Below are 20753 nucleotides of genomic sequence, written 5' to 3'. Positions count from 1 at the left end.
GGGGGAGGAGGGAAGGAAGGTTTAATTCCTAAAACTATAGCACCACCTCTTGAAGAGTTAGGCCAGACAAGGTATGTGTTCTAGGAAGGGCAGAGCTCATAGCCAGGTTAGTCACTAGATCCAGGTAACTTAGGGCAGACTTGAAATACAAAAACAACTTTGACTTTACTTAGAGAACGGTGGTAAATGAGCAATAATAATGACGAAAGCTCTTTTACTGAAATGAAGTTCATGACATTAGTGACAGCCCACACTCAGACTCTAGGAATTTGAGATATATATCTATTTAAGATATATGGATATATAAATATATTTATTAAATTTATGTTATAATTTATTTATAACTTGTATTTATATATTAAATTTATATAGATATAAATATTTGATATATATGTTCATCCATTCAGTCCTCACAAATAACAATAATGCAGGTGCTGTTATCTTCCCTTTGTATAGATCAAGGAATTAGGAGCTGACCTGCTCAGTGCTGAAGCTTTTAAAAGACAGAATATTTGACTAACAAGGGAAAAGGCTGGCACAGGGATAGTGACAAAACTTCTAGCTGATTAATGGAGGCTGCTTTTGTTCCATTTGCTTCTCCCTCTCTGTACCCACCATGGGGGTACAGATGTGATGTGATGTGATGGAACAGCAAGACCTCTGAAGAGTCTTTGTGGAGAAGCAAAATGTTCCTTCCCTAGTGGGACAAGCGAGTCAAGGAGGGACCTAGGCAATCTTGCAGTCTTCCAGATTCCAGAGGACAGAGTTGACGTCAATTCTTTTTATCTTGTCTTAGGGGATGTGAATGAGCTGACGGATATGGTTCACCACCACGTTCCAGAGGCCAAGCTAGTAGAATGCATTGGCCAAGAACTTGTCTTCCTTCTTCCAAATAAGAACTTCAAGCAGAGAGCCTATGCCAGCCTTTTCAGAGAGCTGGAGGAGACACTCGCTGACCTGGGGCTCAGCAGTTTTGGGATTTCTGACACTCCTCTGGAAGAGGTAAGGCAGGGAGTCTGGCTAGTTTCCGTAGGTGCCAGAAGAAGGGTCTCTACAAAAGTCTAACTCTCGAAGGAAGTTTCGCAAAAGCAAACAACTCTAGTTCCCTCCCCCGAGCATTGCAGCACTCTTTATTTTTGGCTTACTTCCTCCTGCCTTTGTCCACATACACATAATTTACATAGTTGTGGTCATAGAGTCCACACACTGTTGTATTTGTAGAAGACTGTGTTCTTAGATAAAGAGCTATAATGTAGTTTCTTCCCATTATGAGGCAATACGTAACTAAATGCAGCTTGCATTAGGTAGATTTTCCTGAGAGTGGGGAAGTGCCTAAACAAATTGTCTTTTTTGTCCTTCTTGATAGATTTTTCTGAAAGTCACAGAGGATTCTGACTCAGGACTTCTACTTGCTGGTATGATGCACCCCGCCCCACCCCACCCCACTTTATCTTGAAAGTCTAAAATAAAATTCCTAAAACACAGGGGTCAGGAGATAGCATAGCAATTAGAACACATTTGCCCTACCCAGTTCTATTTCCTTCACCACATATTCCTCCACTCCCAGTACCACCAGGTACAGTCCTGGTTTTGACCCTGCAGGTTACCCGGCCATCAGGGTCACCTGGGTATCCCCAGCAATAGATCATCACTTCCTTAGGTCCTTGCTCTGAGCTAGGAGCTCACTATGGCCAAGAATCACCAGATTCTCACCAGTTCCCTGAGCACCACTTGGAAATCAAAAACAAAACAAACAAACAAACAAAAAGACAAACAAAAACAAACATCCTGAAACACAAAGCAGGCAAATGTTCCTCAGTAGTGTTGATCTAACCCCCAAATAACATATGTTTCAGTATGTTTTGTTCTATAACGGGATGCCAGAATGAATTAGATCTGAATTGGAACAGTTTGGATTCTTTACTTTGCCTTCACCCCCTATCCCTTCATTGTTGCAGTGACTGGGGATCGTTTTCTGCCTGATTGGTGCTGATTAAGTGCAGGTGCTCAGACTCAGCACTTTAGTTGCAGTGGTTGTCCACCTTGAGGCCACACACTCCTTGCTGCGGATCACTAGGGCATTCACACACCTCCTGGAAGTCAACCCCTCCCTGGTGGTACTCAATGAAGATGCCTGGGGGCGGGGCTGTCGGGCAGTCTGAGGCGCTGCTCCCACACATCTGACTCGGGGAGAAGGGATGGGCCACACATTCTGCTGCAAATCACACTAGAAACAAACCAGGGCTCGAAGGTGCAACATCACTCTTGCAAGGCAGGTGTTTCACACCACGGAACAGGGCCCTGCAAAGGGATTCATTCTGTTTCTTTCTGGGACCCCATCTGACAGTGGTCAGAGATTAACTGGCTCTCTGCTAAGGGATCATTCCTGGTGGGAGTTGGGGGAATCTTATGCAGTTCCAGGGATTCAACCCTAATTAGCAGTGTGCAAAGCAAGCATCTTTAACCCCTATGCTATGTCTCAGTTCCTCAATGGAATTCTTTGGGGAGGGGCTGGGCCGTATCTGGTGGTACTTATGGTTTATTCATCGCTCTATGCTCAAGGATCACTCCCGGAAGTGCTCAAAGGGCCAGATGGGATGCTGGGGATAGAACCCAGGTTAGCTGCATGAACACTAAGTGCCCTACCAACTTACTTCTCAAGCCATCTTAATGGAATTATATTTATGTTTTGTTTTGGGGCCATACTCAGCAATATTCAGGGGTTACTCTTTGCTCTGCACTAAGGAAGTACTCCTGGTGGACTCGGGGGATCATATGGGGTACCAGAATGAAACTCAGGTCAATCACATGCACTAAGGCAAATGCCCTACCAACTGTACTCTGCCCCACTCATGAAATTCTTAAGGAGTTCAGACTCTCCAATCCCTGAGCTCTTCTTCCTACCTTCTTATCTCTTATTTTTTCCCTGTCACCATTCACATTTTTTCCTTTAGTGCCACATGCCGCTAATCCACCCTGGTTTGCATAAATCGTAGCAGCAAAGACCTTAGGGATAACTTGACAGTAACAATAATCTAACTGCTAGCCAAGAGTCCTTTGAAATGAGCTAAAATTACTCTGAATCCTCAATCTCTCACTCATTACCCTTGGGATCTTTGAAACTATGGGGACCATAGTTGTATCAATTCTAGGGGGCAGTCTTCTGTATATGTGAGTCTAGGTACCAGCCGTTCCCTTCCATGATTTCTACCAAAAATACTCAGGGTTATACAAAGCAGCTGTGAGCATGCCAGGTTTTGTTGTGGAGGATGACAAGGTGGACACACAGGAGGGGTTTTGTTTTTGTTTGTATTTTTATCATAGCACAAGCTATTTGGGTTTTATTTGTTTTTTGTTTTGGTTTTTGGGTCACACCTGGCAGCACTCAGGGGTTACTCCTGGCTCTATGCTCAGAAATCGCTCCTGGCAGGCTTGGTGGACCACATGGGATGCCGGGATTCAAACGAATGACCTTCTGCATGAAAGGCAAATGCCCTACCTCCATGCTATCTCTCCAGCCCCAGCATAAGCTATTTGTGAGGAAACAAGAAATAGCCACACACTGGTAAAATAGTAGCCCTGTTTCTTCTCTCTCTCCACTCCATGATCTGCCCCTGTTCACTGCAAGACTATGTGGAAATTTTTATTTGCCACCTTGGATTCCTATTATTGGTCATCTCTTCCCTTCTCTCTATAGCATATCATGGTGTTTTCTCATGCAAAGCTGTTTTCTTTCTGTGGAATTTCTGGTGCCAGTTTTTAAGATAATATTTTTCATTTTGATTTGTAAGTGATCCTAGAAGTTTATCCATTAAGCTTTGAACTTTACATGGTGAAACATTCTAAGCCAGGCAACACGTGAATCAGGCAGATGTAATGACCATCCTGTAGAACAGGAGAACAGAGGCTAGAGAGATAATACTGAGCTAAAAGCATTTGCTTTACACACAGCTGACCCTGGTTCTGTCTCCAGCACCGAATATGGTCCCCTGATTACACTCTTGTGATGTGATTTCTGAACACAAAACCAGGAGTAAACCCTGAGCACTAATGGATGTGGCCTAATGTCCTTGCCCTTACTTATAAAAGGAGAAAGGACAGGTATACTTCTGGATAGGGTGAGCAACTTATCATAGGAACTCACTTTCCTTTCCAACTTTGTAGCCACATAAGTTGCACTCTCTCAACTCACGCAAAGACAAATATTTGTATTTGGCTAAAACCAGAATAAATGAGTACAAGCTTATATCAGAAGCTGTACTGGATTAAAAAATTATGGCCTTTTGTCTACACAGAATACCCCTTATTAATAATTAGGTCTTCTTCGAACCAAAGCAATCACACAATGGGTAGGGCATTTGCCTTGCATGCTGCCAAAGCGAGTTTGATCCCCAGTATCTCATATGGTTCTCTGAGCCTGCCAAGAGTGATATTTGAGTGCAGAGCCAGGAATAATGCTTGAGTGCTGCCAGTTGTGCACCCCCCAAAAGATAATACATAACAATGATAATAAATTCTTCTCAAGAGAGGAATGACAGAAGGTTGGGTGACCTGGTATAGACCAGGATATTCCCAAGTGACCATGAGTGTAGAGGTGAAGGTTTGGCCAACCAAACCTGAGCTCTGTACTCTGCTGAGGGACTGTCTTTAGGTAGGAAATTAGACTCCTAATGGAAAATGGAGAAAATTATCGTATATACCCACTGTCTGGGGCTGCTGAGGGAAACAACAAGTTCATGGATGCCAACTCTGTAGTCAGAGATATCTGGGCAAGATTTAGGCCTCTACATTTACAGATCAACTCTTGTCTCAAACATATGTTTTCCTTTATTCTTTACAAAGCACTTTATGCCCACTCTCACTTTGTATTGTCACTGCAGCCTCAGGAAGTGAAGAGGGCAGGAATTGGCCCAACTAGTGAAAGAAAAGTGGGCCCACCAGGCCCACTATACTGACACCTGAACTCGCCGTGTCTGAGCTCGCCGATCTAGCACCCTCTGTTTCACACTGCCCGTGTATGAAACAGATTTCTCAGATTTTTAAAAAAAAAATTGGATGCTTTGGAATTATATTTTTTAAACTGGATCCAGTTAGAATGACCCGCTTAAGTACCAAGAGGACTAGCGCTGAAAACTAAGGGGAGATTTCGCAGCAGTGACCACTAGAAGGCAGCAGAGCCAACGGTAAAGGGATTTTGCAAAGACCTGGTGGGGCTGTGGGCTCCAGGCTGAACTGCGCCTCTACACAGTGAGGTAGCAAAGGCCACAGGACAGACAGGAGGAGAGGCGATGGTGACGGTGGTGAAATGTGTGTCACAGTCCAGCTCAGGGAAAAGAGATTGGAGAACTTGATGGAACTTTGGTGCTTGACTAGGGTGAGGCTGTAGTGTAGAATAATAATCTTACCTCTGAGTTCCCACTGCTGGTAAGTCGTGTCTAAGGCTGTTGGCTGAAGGGATTCCATGCAAACACCACCTCTGCTGAGCTTCTTTGGCGGAACACTAGAAGGCAAAGAAAGCAGCTGTGGGGCTGAAGCAATAGTACAAAAAAGGTAGAGCACTTGCCTTGCAAGTCGCTAACCTGGGTTGGCATGGATACCCAGCATTCCACGTGGTTCCTTGAGCATCACCAAGATTGATCCCTGAGTACAGAGCCAGGAATAAATACTGAACACTACAGGGTGTGGCCTAAACCCCCCCCCCAACAACAAAAGGACAAAGAAAAGGAAAACAGCTGTAACCTAATCTACCATCTTCTCGACTCTTCAAAGTTATGTCCCATCCAGCTGTTCTGCATTAAGCATTTGTAGTGGTACAAAGGAGGATTCCAAGAACCAAACTTGCAGCAGCTTATAGGACATATTCATACATATTAGCTTCTTTCATTTCCATAGCACCTCCTGTGGAAGGCTCTCATTTTAAGCTTTGAGAGAATCAGGTGTAGACTATCCCTTAGCCAAGGGTCTGCACCTAATCAAAATTGGCATTGTCTCCTATCACTCAACAAGACCTGAGTCTTTCTGATATTTCTCAGTGACTCGGGTTTTAGAAAGACCCAAGCCAACTCTGATTATTTTTTCTTTTAAGAACACCAGCAACACACGAATATATTTTATTGTTTAAAAGTTCAGACTATGGGGGCCAGAGAGATAGCATGGAGGCAAGGCGTTTGCCTTTCATGCAGAAGGACAATGGTTCGAATCCCAGCATTCCATATGGTCCCCCGAGCCTGCCAGGAGCGATTTCTGAGCATAGAGCCAGGAGTAACCCCTGAGTGCTGCCTGGAGTGACTCAAAAACAAAAACAAAACAACAACAACAGAAGCGTAACCACTGAGCATCGAACGGGTGTGGCCGGAGAAAAAAGTTCAGACTATGCAAAAAGTCTCCCTTTCTACTTTTTTTCTCACTCCTTGCCAGCTCTGCTTCTGGGGTGAAAAATCTCAACAAACATCTGGGGGCTCTTTTTCAGAGCCTTGTGGATCTCAGTATATGTTTGTATGGGTGTGTGTGTGTGTGTGTGTGTGTGTGTGTGTGTGTGTGTATCTGAAATTGTGCTTTTCTTCTCATATACCATATGCACTCTCTAACACAAATATGTTTTTATTTGTTTGTTTGTGGGCCATACCCAATAATGCACAGGAGCTATTCCTGACTTTGCACTCAGGAATATGGGGTTCTGAGGATTGATGTTGGGCCAGGCAAACACTTTACCACACTATACTATCTCTCCAGCCCTCTAACATAATCATGATCTTACAACACATATTCTTTATTCTCATGAGTTTTTTCGACATGCTTTAGATTTCTGTGTTCATGCATTTAGATCAATCGCATTCTTTTAAAATCTAGTCCTACAGTCTAGCAGCAGACAGACTTAAAAGAGGTCCTTTCCTTTAAATCAGATCCTAATGTGATTGGCCGCTGAGTCTATAAAATCCTCCCCAGGACTGGCATTTGAAAGAGACAGTTGGATGGTCCCAAGACAAGCTCTCTCTCCCTCTTTTTCTTTCTCCTGGCCTAGGACTTTTTTTTTTTTGGCCACACCCTGGCTGTCTACTCAAAAATAGCTCCTGGCAGGCACAGGGGACCATTTGGGACACCGGGATTCAAACCAACCACCTTTGGTCCAGGATTGGATGCTTGCAAGGCAAACGCTGCTGTGCTATCTCTCCAGGCCTGGACTTTTCTACTAAATAAGACTGTGATATTTGTCAGAGTCTTGCCTGCAAGGCCCCGTGGACTCCAGCAGCGTGGGCCCATCTCTAGCAGTTCGGATATGACACATGAATTTTTATCAATCTCATTCTTTTAAAATTCTATGGAGAATTGATGAAGCCAGAGCAATAGCACAATGGATAGGGCATTTTTCTTGTATACGGTTGACCCAGGTTTGATTCCTAGCATCCCATATGATCCCCTGAGCCTATCAGGAGTAATTTCTGAGCACAGAGCCAGAAGTAACCCCTGAACACCACTAGGTGTGGCCCAAAACAAACAAAAAACAAAATAAAATAAAATTCTAAAGATAATTTAAAATAATTGCTGGTGATTTTGTTTATATATTGTTTATACTGCAAAATAGACTTATTTTAATAAATATTTACTAACTTACCTGATTTGATATTTTGCTACTGTTTGATTTTTGGAGACAATATCTGGTAATGCTCAAGGTTTACTTCCAGTACAGGATTCAGGGGCCAGTTCAGTGTTACTCGGGAACCATTTGGCAAGGGGTTGCAACATGGGGTTGCCACACACAAAGTGTATGCTGCACTTCCTTGAGCTATCTCTTTGGCCCTTTGCTGAAGATTTACTCTATCTTGTTTTGTTTTGTTTTTATCTTGGGGGGAGGCCTTACCTGGCAATACTTATATCTTACTCCTGGCTCTGTGCTCAGAGATCACTCCTGCCAGGGTACAGGGAATTAGTGGATCATATATGGTTCAATATGAATTGAACCCAAGTCAACTGCATGCAAGGCAAGTGCCCTACCCACTATACTATTGTTTCATTCCTGCCTCAGATTTAAATGATGGGGAGGTCTAGGAGAGAGTGTAGCTGTTAGGGCACATGCCTGGCATGTGCCGGGCCCAAGTTTAATCCACATCACCACATGCTCCTTCCTGCCCCCAGGAATGACCAAGTGCTCCCTGGACTCTCCTTTGGAATGGTCTGGGGTATCCCCAGCATCACAGAGCCCAAGGAGCCCTGTATCCTCTAACTTTAAAATTGAACTGCTGATTCATTTGGCCAATACTCATGAGTGAGGCCTCAGGCCTCTTAATCACAAATTGGGAGTCCCTGTCCCACCAAATAAAAGAGAAAAATAAGGGAAACCCAATGCACAGAAGAAACAATGGCATCAGTAATCCAGAACATGTGTTTTCTGTCACTTATTCGTTCAATCTCTCTCCCCAGGCTACACTCAGCATACAAGAGAGGATGTCAACTTCCGCTGTCCTACTGTGGGTTGGACAGAGAAGGCCAGACATACATCCCAGGTCTCCAACAACTGCTCTGTGGAACCAGCTCCTCACCCCAAGGACCAGACTTCTGGGGAGCAGGTAGAGCACTCCCGGTTCAACTCAGGAACATGGCTGGTCCTCCAGCAAGTACAAGCACTGCTGGTCAAGCGATTCCACCACTCGGTCCGCAGCCACCAGGACTTCCTGGCCCAGGTAGTGCTGTGTTCTGCCTGGGTTCCCTAGGCCTCCCTGCCTTTTGCCACTAGGCACAGGCTTTGCAGTCACACCTTCTCCAGTCCTGCCCACAGCCAGGCTTTGTTCCCTTCTTGACCAATTTTGTGTTGTTTCTTTACAAACCAAAGATTCTCTGTAAGGATTCAGCTTCCCTTAGCAGAAAAAAAATAGTGTTTATGTTAATATGTTTGATTTTTATTATAAAGGTTAAACATGTCCATATTTGCCACAACCCTATAGAGTAATCATTTTTGTTGTTTGTTTTCTACTAAGGGAGAAAAATATTGACCATCGGTGACTGTCAGTGTTCACTGTTGGCCAACTTCAACAGTTATTCAGTGACTACCAGAATGTCCTATTTCTTTTTATTTTGTTTTGGTTGTTTTGGAGGTCACACCAGTAATGCTCAAAGGCTATTCCTGACTTTGTGTTCAGGAGTGACTCCTGAAAGTGCTCAGGGAACCATGTGTGTTGCCAGAAATTGAACTGTGGTTGGTCATGCACAAGGCAGGTACCTTTAGCCCTGCACTATAAACCCCAGAATGTTCTATTTCTCCTTCCAATCTTTCCTTAGCACACACTGCTTAGGAGTCTGACAAATCTAAGCCTGGGCTCAGTTACGAGGCTGATGGATTAATATTTAGAAGAATGGATGTGTGTATATATGTACATGCATATTTTTCATTATATGGATGTACATAGGTAGATGTATATAGTGTGTTGGTGTGTATATACAGCATCCCCCATTTATTTCTATGTTGATTTCCCCACAGATTGTGCTCCCGGCCACTTTTGTGTGTTTGGCTTTGATGCTTTCCATCATCGTCCCTCCTTTTGGTGAATATCCCGCGTTGACCCTCCACCCCTGGATGTATGGACAACAGTATACCTTCATCAGGTGTGTGGGCTCACCCCTAGACATACGTACTGACCCCTGTGGGTTTCTGACATGCTGCTTGCCCTTTCCTGGGATAGGAAAGTCTCAGAGAGGAAACTTTGGTACTTACCACTGCCCAGAAAGTGCCTTCCAGGTGATAGCCTGGATGGTCAGAACCAAGAAAACAAGTAATGTAGGTGCTGACTTGAAGAGGCTCATATACACTCTGTCCTAGGCAGCAAGTCATTGATCAGTGCTTGTGAAGTCCTATGTTGGCCACTTAGATCTTTGGTTCCCCCTATGAGGATCCCCTAGTCAACCTCTCTTACTCTGTCTAGCATGGATCAGCCAGACAATGAGCAGCTCTTAGTCCTCGCAGATGTGCTCCTGAACAAGCCAGGCTTTGACAACCGCTGCCTGAAGGAAGAGTTGCTTCTGTGAGTGCCTGTACCAAGGAGGTTGGTTCCACTGGGAGGTCTTGGTGTTGAGGTGCCATTCACAGGATGGTGACCCTAATCTCTGCTCTGCTCTGCTCCACATAACCCTGAGCAGCCCATGTGCTGCTGCTTTCACTTATGTGTAAGAACCTCACTCACTCCTAGGAACCCTCAAATTTTCCAGCAACTGCTCAATACCCAGTTTCACACTGAGTAGACACAGCTTCCCACAGCTTAGTTGCCAGGAATGTAAGCAGGGAAAGGAGGGAGAGAAGTGGGGTCTAGTGTTAAATGGGACCTAGAATGGAGTTAATTTTCAAATGCAGCATCCTCTGGCATGGATTCTGTACCCCCAAGTGTATGGGGATCTCACCACACCACCAAACCCTTCTCACTCCTGACACCATCTACCCAAAGACTGCATGGTCAAGAGTCCAGTCCTGGGGCCAGAACAGTGACACTAGAGGTAAGGCATCTGCCTTGCAAGCACTAGCCTAGGATGAACCACAGTTTGATTCCCCGGCGTCTCATATGGTACCCTAAGCCAGGAGTAATTTCTGAGCGCATAGCCAGGAGTGTCACTGGGTGTGGTCCAAACAAACAAACAAACAAATAAACAAGCAAAAAGTCCAATCCTGCCAAACACCCCCTTCCTCCAGTGGCAGGGGAGACTATGTTTCTAGCTGACAGGTTATGCAGCTGGAAGTTCCAACCACTCTCTTTGGGTTCAGTATGTTTGCTAGAGCAGTTCACAGAACTCAGAGAAGCATGTTGCTCATTCATCCTATCATGTGTTTTAAAAGAATATGAGGAACATCTTAGGATTCAGGGAAAAGAGGCTTGCCTTGGGAAAGGGTCAGAGCTGCCTACCCTCTTGGAAAGCATTGGGACCCTGCCTTACATCATTTTCTCCTACAGCCTACAGACCGCCAAATCCTGTTTTGGGGAATGCAGAGAAGTATGGAAGTTTTGATATATAGGCCTGCTTGATTCTAAATTAATTCTAGATAATTAAGTTAATTGATTACTTCTTGATTCTAACTCATTTTGAACTCAAACAGAGGTCATTGTTTTGTTTTTGTTTTTTGTTTGTTTGTTTGTTTGTTTGTTGATGCAGCCTCTAGATTCTCCTGAGATTGGAGACTGGGTCTATGTGCTCTCACCTTCTGTCCACATGCCTGGTACTTTTAACCAATCTCTATCCCACGGTGCTTTCTAAGTCATTGAATTGACTGTATAACAACACACATTTACACCCTTGTCAATTTTTGTAATTGCAGAGGCAAAGATCTGCTGAGCCCACACCTTGTGGAGTTAGGCTGACCAGGAGTCAGATGGAGGGGAGGGGAATGGGAGCACAGAGTGACAAGGATCGAACTTGGAACCTTACACACATAAGGCTTGTTCTCCACCACTGAGCTATATTTTTTGTCATTTTATCAAGAAAATACCAAAGGTTTGGGGAATTCTGTGCCAGAACTGGTTAAAGACCAAGTTTATACTCTAACTGTAAATCATAAATTCAAATGGCCAATTTTTTTTGTTTGTTTTGGGGCCACACCCAGCAACACTCAGGGGTTATTCCTGGCTCTGCATTCAGAAATCACTTCTGGCAGGCTCGGGGGACTGACCATATGGGATTCCAGAATCAAACCTGGGTCAGTCCCAGGTTGGCTGCATGCAAGGCAAACACCCTGCTGCTGTGCTCTCTCCAGCCTCAAATGACCAAAAAAATTTTTAGGGTGGTGAATTAATTAACTTATTTTATTTTTAATAATATTTTTATTTAAGCACCTTGATTACAGACATAATTGTAGTAGGAAAAATGACCGATTTTTTGTTTTGGGGTCACACCCAGCAGCGCTCAGGATCACTCCTGGCTCCACACTCAGAAATCATTCCTGGCAGGTTCAGGGGACCATATGGGATGCCGAGATTCGAACCACCGACCTTCTGAATGAAAGGCAAATGCCTTACCTCTATGCTATTTCTCCGGCCCCAAAATGACCAATTATTAATTGTCACAAAAGTACTGAGAAAAGAATACTAGAGGACAATTGAAATTCAGTAAAATTCCCCGAATTCAGCACAACTTTAACTTCTTCTTTTAACTTCTTCCAGGATTTTTCAAATTCATCACCCAGACTAATTTTGAATTCCTCTTTCAGTTCTATGAATTTCACATTCAGTTCTCTCTTTTAATTTTTTTTTTCTTTTTGGTTTTTGGGCCACACCCGGCGGTGCTCAGGGGTGACTCCTGGCTGTCTGCTCAGAAATAGCTCCTGGCAGGCACGGGGGACCATATGGGACACCGGGATTTGAACCAACCACCTTTGGTCCTGGATTGGCTGCTAGCAAGGCAAACGCCACAGTGCTATCTCTCCGAGCCCTTAATTTTTTAATATTTTTAATTTTTTGGGTTTTTTTGGGTCACACTGAGTGGCGTTCAGGGGTTACTTCTGGCTTTACACTCAGAAATCGCTCCTGGCAGGCTTAGGGGACCACATGGGATGCCAGGATTCAAACCACCATCCTTCTGCATACAAGACAAATACCTTACCTCTCTCCAGCCCACTTTTTTTGAAATTTTTTATTTTAACACCACGTTACACAGTTGTTCATAAGACAGAAATATTTCCACAGAAACAACACATTCTCTCTCTCTCTCTCTCTCTCTCTCTCTCTCTCTCTCTCTCTCTCTCTCTCTCTCTCTCTCTGTCTCCTTTGACATTGGTTTGCACTACTGTCAATGAAGGGGCCATGCATGTCACTCCATCCTCTTTCAATACCCAGTTATTGTCCAGAGAAATCAATTCCAACTATCACCTTCACAGTAGACCCTTCTCTATTCCAGCTGCATTCTCTGCTCCTCATTCAGTTATTTTTTCTTGGCTATTTAAAAGAAAGAGAAGAGCAGTTAAACCCATTCACAAACTAAATTTTGACTTCACAGCATGCAGTTGGCCACTCAAGAAACCCCTAATTCTTACTTTCCTTGAGCAGAAACTAACTGGCAAGAGAAGGGGTTAGTGGGGAGAGGGCTCAAGGGGTTTTGCCTGCAGTGACCCCTGAAGACAGCAGGTGTGGCCCCCAAACCAATCAAAAGAACTAGAAGGTAAGTGCAGGGTCTGAGGACAGGTAGCTGGGAACAGGGTGAGTACTAGGTCTCTTCTCCAGGTACCACTATCAGTTTTGGAGCTAACTGTCCCATGTTCTTGTCCTCCAGGATGGAGAACACCTGTGGCAATGCAACCCCCTGGCAAACGCCCACTGTGGCCCCTAGTGTCATCCATCTGCTGCAGAGGCAGGACTGGACGGTAGATGACCCTTCACACTCCTGCAAATGCGGCACCCGTGAGAAGCTCACTATGCTCGCTGAGTGCCCCCCGGGGGCAGGAGGACTCCCACCCCCTCAAGTAATCCCCCCCATAGAAAATCTATAAAGCTTGAGAAAGCCACTGGTTGGATCCCTAGAATTGCATGATCCTCCAAGTATCCACACATAGCCCAGGAGCACTGTTATGTGTGGCCAAAAACAACCCAAAACTTTCCATGTTTCCATGCTCTAAGTGGTGAACATTCATACAAATATTCAAAATCAATTACTTTAGTAGGGACAACAGCCAGGGGGGAGGAACAAGGTGAAAAGAGGCAATCAAAGGAATAAAACAAGGGAGATAAGTACGTGGGATGAGGAGATGTTATTCCCTCAGCTACCGTTGGGAGGCACCCTTGACACTTATTTTATGTCAGACCAGAAACTAAACCAGACCAGAAACTATGAGCACCGACTTTAAAGTAATTACTGGCCACTAAGTGGCCAAGGCCTTGCACTTTTAAATTCTCCAAAGAGCTAAATAACCACATTTTGAGATTGATTTACAAATTGAGAGTGATTTACAAATTGCTTGTAGGGCGCTGTCATTTTTTCATTCATGTCAGAAATTTATTGTTTCAACCGTCTGCAAGTATTATTCTGGGTCCTGGAGATACAACAGCTACAATTGGGGAAAATTCCTGCACTCACAGAATTTCTAGTCTACAAGGAGGTTACCAGTGAAATCAAGGAAACAGCACTGGGGCCTGGGGAACAAATGATGAAATCTCAGATGGAGGAGACAGAGAACTCAATATAGGGGTTAAGGCATTTGTCTTTTGATGCAGTCAACCCTAATGTGATCCCTGCTACCACATGTGGTCCCCCCACCCCCAGACATAGTCAGGAATAACCCCTGAGAATGGTAGGAAATGACCTAACCACCTTCACCCCACCAAAAGAAAAATGAAAATTCAGATGGAAATAATGTGAAGATGATAAAATAGTATATGATTAAGAGAAACTGGCTGGAAATAGAAAACTCTTCTCTGAGGAACTGTTTGTTCCTCATAACTTAAACACGAAGTTGACCAAACCAGGTGCATGAAGATAGTGGGGATGAGAGGTGGCCATCAGAAAAAAAAAAAAAAAAAAAAACAGGAAGATGTGTGTGTGTGTGTGTGTGTGTGTGTGTGTGTGTGTGTGTGTTGTGTGTGTATTATGGGATAAGTGACACAGGTGAGCTCAGAGTGCACAGGCCACATTACCTGGACCATGTGGGCCTTGGTAATGAATTCGGAGAATAAAGTGGTCCTGGGGTTGATAGTAGGGTGCTTGGCAAGGTGACTGGGTATTCTAATATATATTTTGAAAAATTCAACCTGGCCATTGGCTGGAGAATGAATCAAGAAGGATCTGGTGTTTCCATAAAGGTCTGGGAGTTTCCATAAAGGTGCAGAGGACATCTCAGCAGTGGCTAGGGCTGAGGTGACTTGGTGGAACTAGTGAGTGCAAATAGATTGGAGATTTATCATAAGGAGGATCAGAGGTGACTCCTTTTGAAGAGATGTAAACAAGAGCAAGACCAACTGTTTATTTAGAATTCTCCTAAATACTGAGCCCAACAATAATTTTTGGAGCAGGAAATAGTTTCACAAACCAGAAGTTTCAAATGCCAGTTATTAATACAGATATCTCATTGCTTCAGAGAACACAGAGTAGCACAGAGATTCTGCAAGACCTCACCAACAGGAACGTCTCCGACTTCTTGGTCAAAACCTATCCCGCACTGATAAGAAGCAGGTAAGGATTCTGAGAGAACCTAGGAGCTCAGGACCAAAGATCACTTTCTTGGCAATAAAAGCAGTGGACTTTCCTTTTTCCTAATTTGAAGTTTATCCAAGCACAAACACTAAAGTCTGTACAATTGATTCAATAATGCAATGAGCAATAACTATCCTAGACTCGATTCTCAACAGCAAGTGGTTCATTCATGAACCTGAACTATGAGGTCTTGAGTTGGTATCTGCTCATTTCCCACCATGCAATTTCCTATTGACTGGTTGAAAATTGGTCTCATTAACTTGGGGCTTACGGTTCAGTCAGAAGCTCCCCAAGTGTGAAGGCAATCCTTCTATCTGGGGAAGGAGAGTAGACCCACTTGAACCCAGCACACACAGGATTGTTGCTGTATTTTCTGGGTCAGCTGGGACACTGCTCACACAAGTGAGTGACAGCAGGATGCCCAGAGAGTTCAGCATGCAGATGTAACTTGCCAAGCCACAAAGAGGAACATCAGTTCTCTCTTCACATGCATTTTTCAGTTGGCCTTAGGCTCTGGGGTTTCCAAGGAACTTGAAAATGCAAGCAAAAAAACTGCCTCTGGGTATGAGTCACCCTGATGAATGTTTGGGAAGATGTTTATTGTTTTTGGTTTTTTTCCCCTTTCTGTCTCTTTTTGCTATAGTTGCGATGACTGGGGTTATAGAGATTTCACTGCAGTGCTTGCCAGGGCTTGCAGACTTGGTTGTGGGGCTAAAACTATTTGTATGGGGTTTTGTTGATGTTGTTGTTATTTATTTACCTGTTTGCTTTTATGGTGATGCCAATAAAATTGTTTTTATATTTGTGGTTCTGTTATAGCATATCCTCAGCTAGATTTATGGATCTCTTCACTAAAATCCCAAGGACCCTCAGATGACAGTTCTATTGACTGTGTCTCTGGGTTGTTTCCCATTAGGGAGTGTCTAACCTGGGAAGGAGTGTTAATGTTATGGTTGAACTTTATGCACTCACATTTATGTTTTGTTTTGACTTTCAGCCTAAAGAGCAAATTCTGGGTCAATGAACAAAGGTAGGGGTGTGTGTGTGTGTGTGTGTGTGTGTGTGTGTGTGTGTGTGTGTGTGTGTGTGTGTGTGTAATCTGAAATCTGAAATCTGAAGGGTTAGAGACATAGCACAAGTGTTAAGGAACTTGTCATGCATGTTGCCTACCCCAGTTCAATCCCCAGCACTATTTGTTTCTCTGAGTACTGCCAAGAATAATCCTTGAACATAAGGCCAGAAGTAGCTCCTCAGCACTGCTGGGTGTAACCCAAACCCTACTGTCTTCCAATAAAAGGGGGGTTGGAGGGATAACACAATAGATAAAAACCTTGTATTACATGTAGATGATCCCAATTTGAATCCCTGATACCATATATAGTTCCTTGAGCACTTTCAGGAATTAATCTGAAGCATGGAGCCAGGAATAGGCCATGAGTACTATTGCAGAGGCCCAAGGCTGCCAATATGCAAGTGTTTGGTGCTGAAAGGTGCTGGTGCTGCAAGGCTTGCAGGGTGGGGCCTCATGCCCACCCAGGAATGCCAACATGTAGCAACCACCTGCTAGGGACATAGAGAAAGAGAGAGAAAGAGAAGAAACTAAGTATACTTTATACTTCTTCTGGAATCTGAGGCCTGCCTCTGCCACCCTAGGGGTTTCAGAGAGAGGGGGAGAGAGATAGATGGAAATATATCTCTGCTTTATCTCTGGCCCCCCATGGACCAGCAAGCACTGCTCTGGTCATTATTCTGGGTCCTTCTGCAACAATCCAAGTTTTTCCTTTTATATCTGGCATGACAGGGTCCATATACAAGTCCAACTGCTATACTTACCACTGAATAGAGCTGCAAGTAGGGGCCAGAGTGATGATAGCACAACAGGTGGGGCATTTGCCTTGCACACAGCTAACCTGGGTTCAATCCCCATCATCCCATATGTGTTTCCCCAAGCCTGCCAGGAGTAATTTCTGAGTGCAGAGCCAGGAGTTTCTCCTGAGTACTATCATTGAGGTCCAAAAAATTTAAAAACAAAAAATCTGCAAGTATAAAAGAAGCCACACTTCAAGCCTTGTAGACAGACTATTGGTAGGCTCAGAAAGTCACCAGTCATGGCCAGAAGTTAGAGATCTCAAACTTCTGGAGGATGCTTAGCGGTGCCTCTGCCTAATGGATGTCAAATGCAGATAGTCCCAGAAGCATTCCAAAAGGTTCTCACTGAAAATGCCCTGAAGCCATCAAGGCAACAATTTAGATTGCAACGAGAAAAGTCTTCTAAACTGAGCCCTGAGCTTTCCATAACCAATTCCTGCAAGGACTAATCAGGAATGAGCCTGACCCAGACTCATCCACCAGAGGCATTTCTAGAGGTTTAGACAATCCAGGGGGTCTAGCAGTGAGGTAGCTCTCCACAGAAGTGGACCTCGAGAATGCACAAGGAGCTCATGCTGACTTGATTTCCTGGGGGATTCTAGGCCATAAAGGTGAAATCCAACTTTTTCAGTTACTTACCAGAGAGAAGTGTGGGGGACACATCTGACACAGAGTGGGGAGGTGGAATCTAAAGACCTGATTACTCTCTTATCCTTTGCCTGAACAGCAGATTGATCATGCTCTGTCAGTAATCAGCCTTTCTTCTGCCTTGGGAGGGCATGAATTTAAAGAGTGATGTGCATGATCTTTAGATATCCAGCGCAATGTGGAATAATTGAAGAGTGGGGAGGAAACTCTTTTGTACTGTTCAAACAATGACACTGATAGATTAGGTGGAGAAAAAAAAAAAGCACCTAGTGGCATTCTTATGAAGAATCTACGTGAATGTGAATTCACTTGTGGTCTCTTTGGTTGGTTGGTTGAATTTTAGGCCGCACCCAGAAGTACTCAGGAGTTGCTCTTGGCTCAGAGCTCAGGAATCACACCTGGTAGTGCTTGGATGCTAGGGGTTAAACCCAGGTCAGCCTACTGCAGGCAAGCACCCTATCCACAGTACTATTTCTCCAGCCTCTACATGGATATAGTTCTTTTTGTTTGTTTGTTTTGGGGCCACACCCATTGGCATTCAGGGATTACTCCTGGCTCTGCATTCAGAAATCACTCCTGGCTCAGGGGACCATATGGGATGCTGGGGATCCAAATCTACGTCCATCCTGGGTCAGCCATTTGCAAGACAAGCACCCTACCACTATGCTACCACTCTAGCCCTATATGGATATAGTTCTGTAGTCACTAGGGTTGAGTGGGAGTATATATACTCTGAGTTAGGAAATAGTATTGGGGACTGGAGCTTCAAGGAAAAAAGGAAAGGGAGCTCCCATTTTCACAAGAGTAAAAGAGGATGATGGTCTTCATCTGATGAAGACCAGCTACAATACAATTTGATTTTTTTTCTGGTCTTATGGATAGGTGTTTTCTATCTATAAAGTAGAAAGGCTTCTTCTGGTAAAAATTCTTAATTCTGGGGTCAGAGAGATAATACAGAGATTAAGGCACTTGTCATGTATGAGTTCAATTACTCCCTGGAAGTCATGAGGAGGATTGAGGCTAGAGAATTAAGCAAAATTGAGTAGGATTCATAAGAGATGAGTACTGTTGTCTTGGGGGGGAATTGACTGTGGACTAGTCAGTCAAACAACTTTGTCCGGACAATTGCCACACACAAAAAAATAATTCCCAGCAAAGACTGAGCAGGGGTATGAAGCCCACAGACCCTCATTCCAGCTCTGACTCTGGACCCTCTGTTTCTGCTGACAGATACGGAGGAATTTCCATTGGAGGGAAGCTCCCAGTTCTTCCCCTCACTGCGGATGCCCTTGTTGGATTTCTCAGCGGCCTTGGGCAGCTCATGAATGTGAGCGGGGTAAGTAAACAGACCAGAAGTGCCAATGATCACAACACAGATATGAGCTGGATGCAGAGAAAGAATAACTTAATTTTTCTCATTTATTATGTTTTTCTAGGGCCCTATCACCAGAGAGGCCTCTAAAGAAATGTCTGCCTTTCTCAAACATCTGGAAACTGAAGACAACATTAAGGTATTATTATTATTAGCCTTACCCAATGTGCTCTAAAGCTCAAAAATGAAAGCTCACATGATCTGTTATTTTAGTTTTATTTTCTGAGATTCATGAAATTCCATCCCCTTTCCTGCTGAAATCTAGCATGGAATGCTTTCTAGCTGCCAACCATTTCCTCCTTCTCCTATTCTTTGTTGGACTCCTTTGTACCTCAAACAGCTGGTAAGAGGGGCCCTGGGCTGCCTAGCACAGGCTTAGTATGCTGCCTCTGTACCTACAGGTATGGTTTAACAACAAAGGCTGGCATGCCTTGGTCAGCTTCCTCAACGTGGCCCACAATGCCATCTTACGGGCCAGCCTGCTTAAGGACAAGGACCCTGAGAAGCATGGCATCACAGTTATAAATCATCCCTTGAATCTGACCAAGGAGCAGCTCTCAGAGATTACAGTGTAAGTCCCTGAATGCCTCCTTCCCCAGCCAGTCTCCCAACTATTTCCTCTCCTTTTCCCTCTGTGAAGTCCTGAGAGGGTTTTTACTAACACTGGCAGTCAGGCTGGCACAGAAGGTTGTTTGACAAGACCTTTAAAGTCTTCACTGTACTGGCTGGCCAAGATCTTTTCCCTTTGTCATCATAGTTCTGTTTTATTTGGTCACTTGATAACAAACAAGTTTCTCCTGAAGCTTATACAAATATTCACCTACCCAGTACCCAAGATGCCTACCAGGAACTAGATACACTTTGTTCACCTTTCATCTCCTCAGTGCTGTTTATTTGAGTTTTCATAAACTTCTCTCAGACTGTCAAGGATTAGAAATGTTGACAATTTTACTTTACTCAACTTTAGGCTCTTTCTGCACAGCTTCAGGCAGTTCCGACATTAACTCTGACACAGTTTGTGGTATGTGTACTTGGTTGAGACCTGCCTTTGGTGGGAATGCCTTTAGTAGGGCAAATTTCTAGAAGATTTTGAGTGACTATTTTCCTACCCTGGTGTTCCTCAAATTCTTTTGAATACCCAGTACTGAATATTACTGTGGGTCCCTCCCCTGGAAGTCTCCTAGGGCCCTAGACTGAGGAAAAATTATCTGAGGTTAGTTCTCCCTCAACACAACTTTCTTTACCTCCTGTCTTTTAAATATGAAATAAGACACTTTGATGATAAAATGCATAAATTCATAAAATGTATAGGTTTTTAAGAGCTTATTATGTATATAATAGGTAACACATTCATGGGGCCAGAGAGATAGTACAGAGGGTAAGGCACTTGCCTTGTACACAACTAACCCAGTTCAATACCTGGCATCCCATATGGTACCTTGACCAGCAAGGAGTAATTCCTGAGTGCAGAGCCAGAAGTAATCCTGAGCACTGCCAGGTGTGGCACAAAACAACCTTAGTTAAAAAAAAAAGTTTAAAAAAAATAGGTAGTGCACACAGAGTGAGATATTTGTGTGAGTTTCTTTCTAGTCCCTGGTTTTATGTTTACTCTATGTGAAAGGTGCTAGCTGAATTTTTCCAGGTAGTTACAGCTTGTATGGTGTTTTTTCTCTTTTCTTTCCTTGAGGTGGAGGTTGGTGTGCCACATCTG

The 20753-nt window shown here is 44.0% G+C and overlaps 1 protein-coding gene across 1 annotated transcript in view; it reads left to right on the top strand.

The window, feature by feature from the left end:
• The window catches only part of ABCA4 (ATP binding cassette subfamily A member 4), a 168818-nt gene that overhangs the window by 118866 nt on the left and 29199 nt on the right, over positions 1–20753 (top strand). The window contains 11 exon segments of the mRNA XM_049772565.1: positions 797–1002; positions 1367–1415; positions 8419–8678; positions 9473–9597; positions 9915–10017; positions 13247–13429; positions 15038–15132; positions 16151–16183; positions 18901–19006; positions 19107–19181; positions 19444–19613. Of these exon segments, the coding sequence (XP_049628522.1) occupies positions 797–1002; positions 1367–1415; positions 8419–8678; positions 9473–9597; positions 9915–10017; positions 13247–13429; positions 15038–15132; positions 16151–16183; positions 18901–19006; positions 19107–19181; positions 19444–19613 (1405 nt within the window).

This window comes from Suncus etruscus, chromosome 4, assembly GCF_024139225.1.
Source record: "Suncus etruscus isolate mSunEtr1 chromosome 4, mSunEtr1.pri.cur, whole genome shotgun sequence".
NCBI classification, from domain to species: Eukaryota; Metazoa; Chordata; class Mammalia; order Eulipotyphla; family Soricidae; genus Suncus; species Suncus etruscus.
Note: the sequence above shows the minus strand (reverse complement) of the source record. Positions and strands in the feature narration are given on the sequence as shown.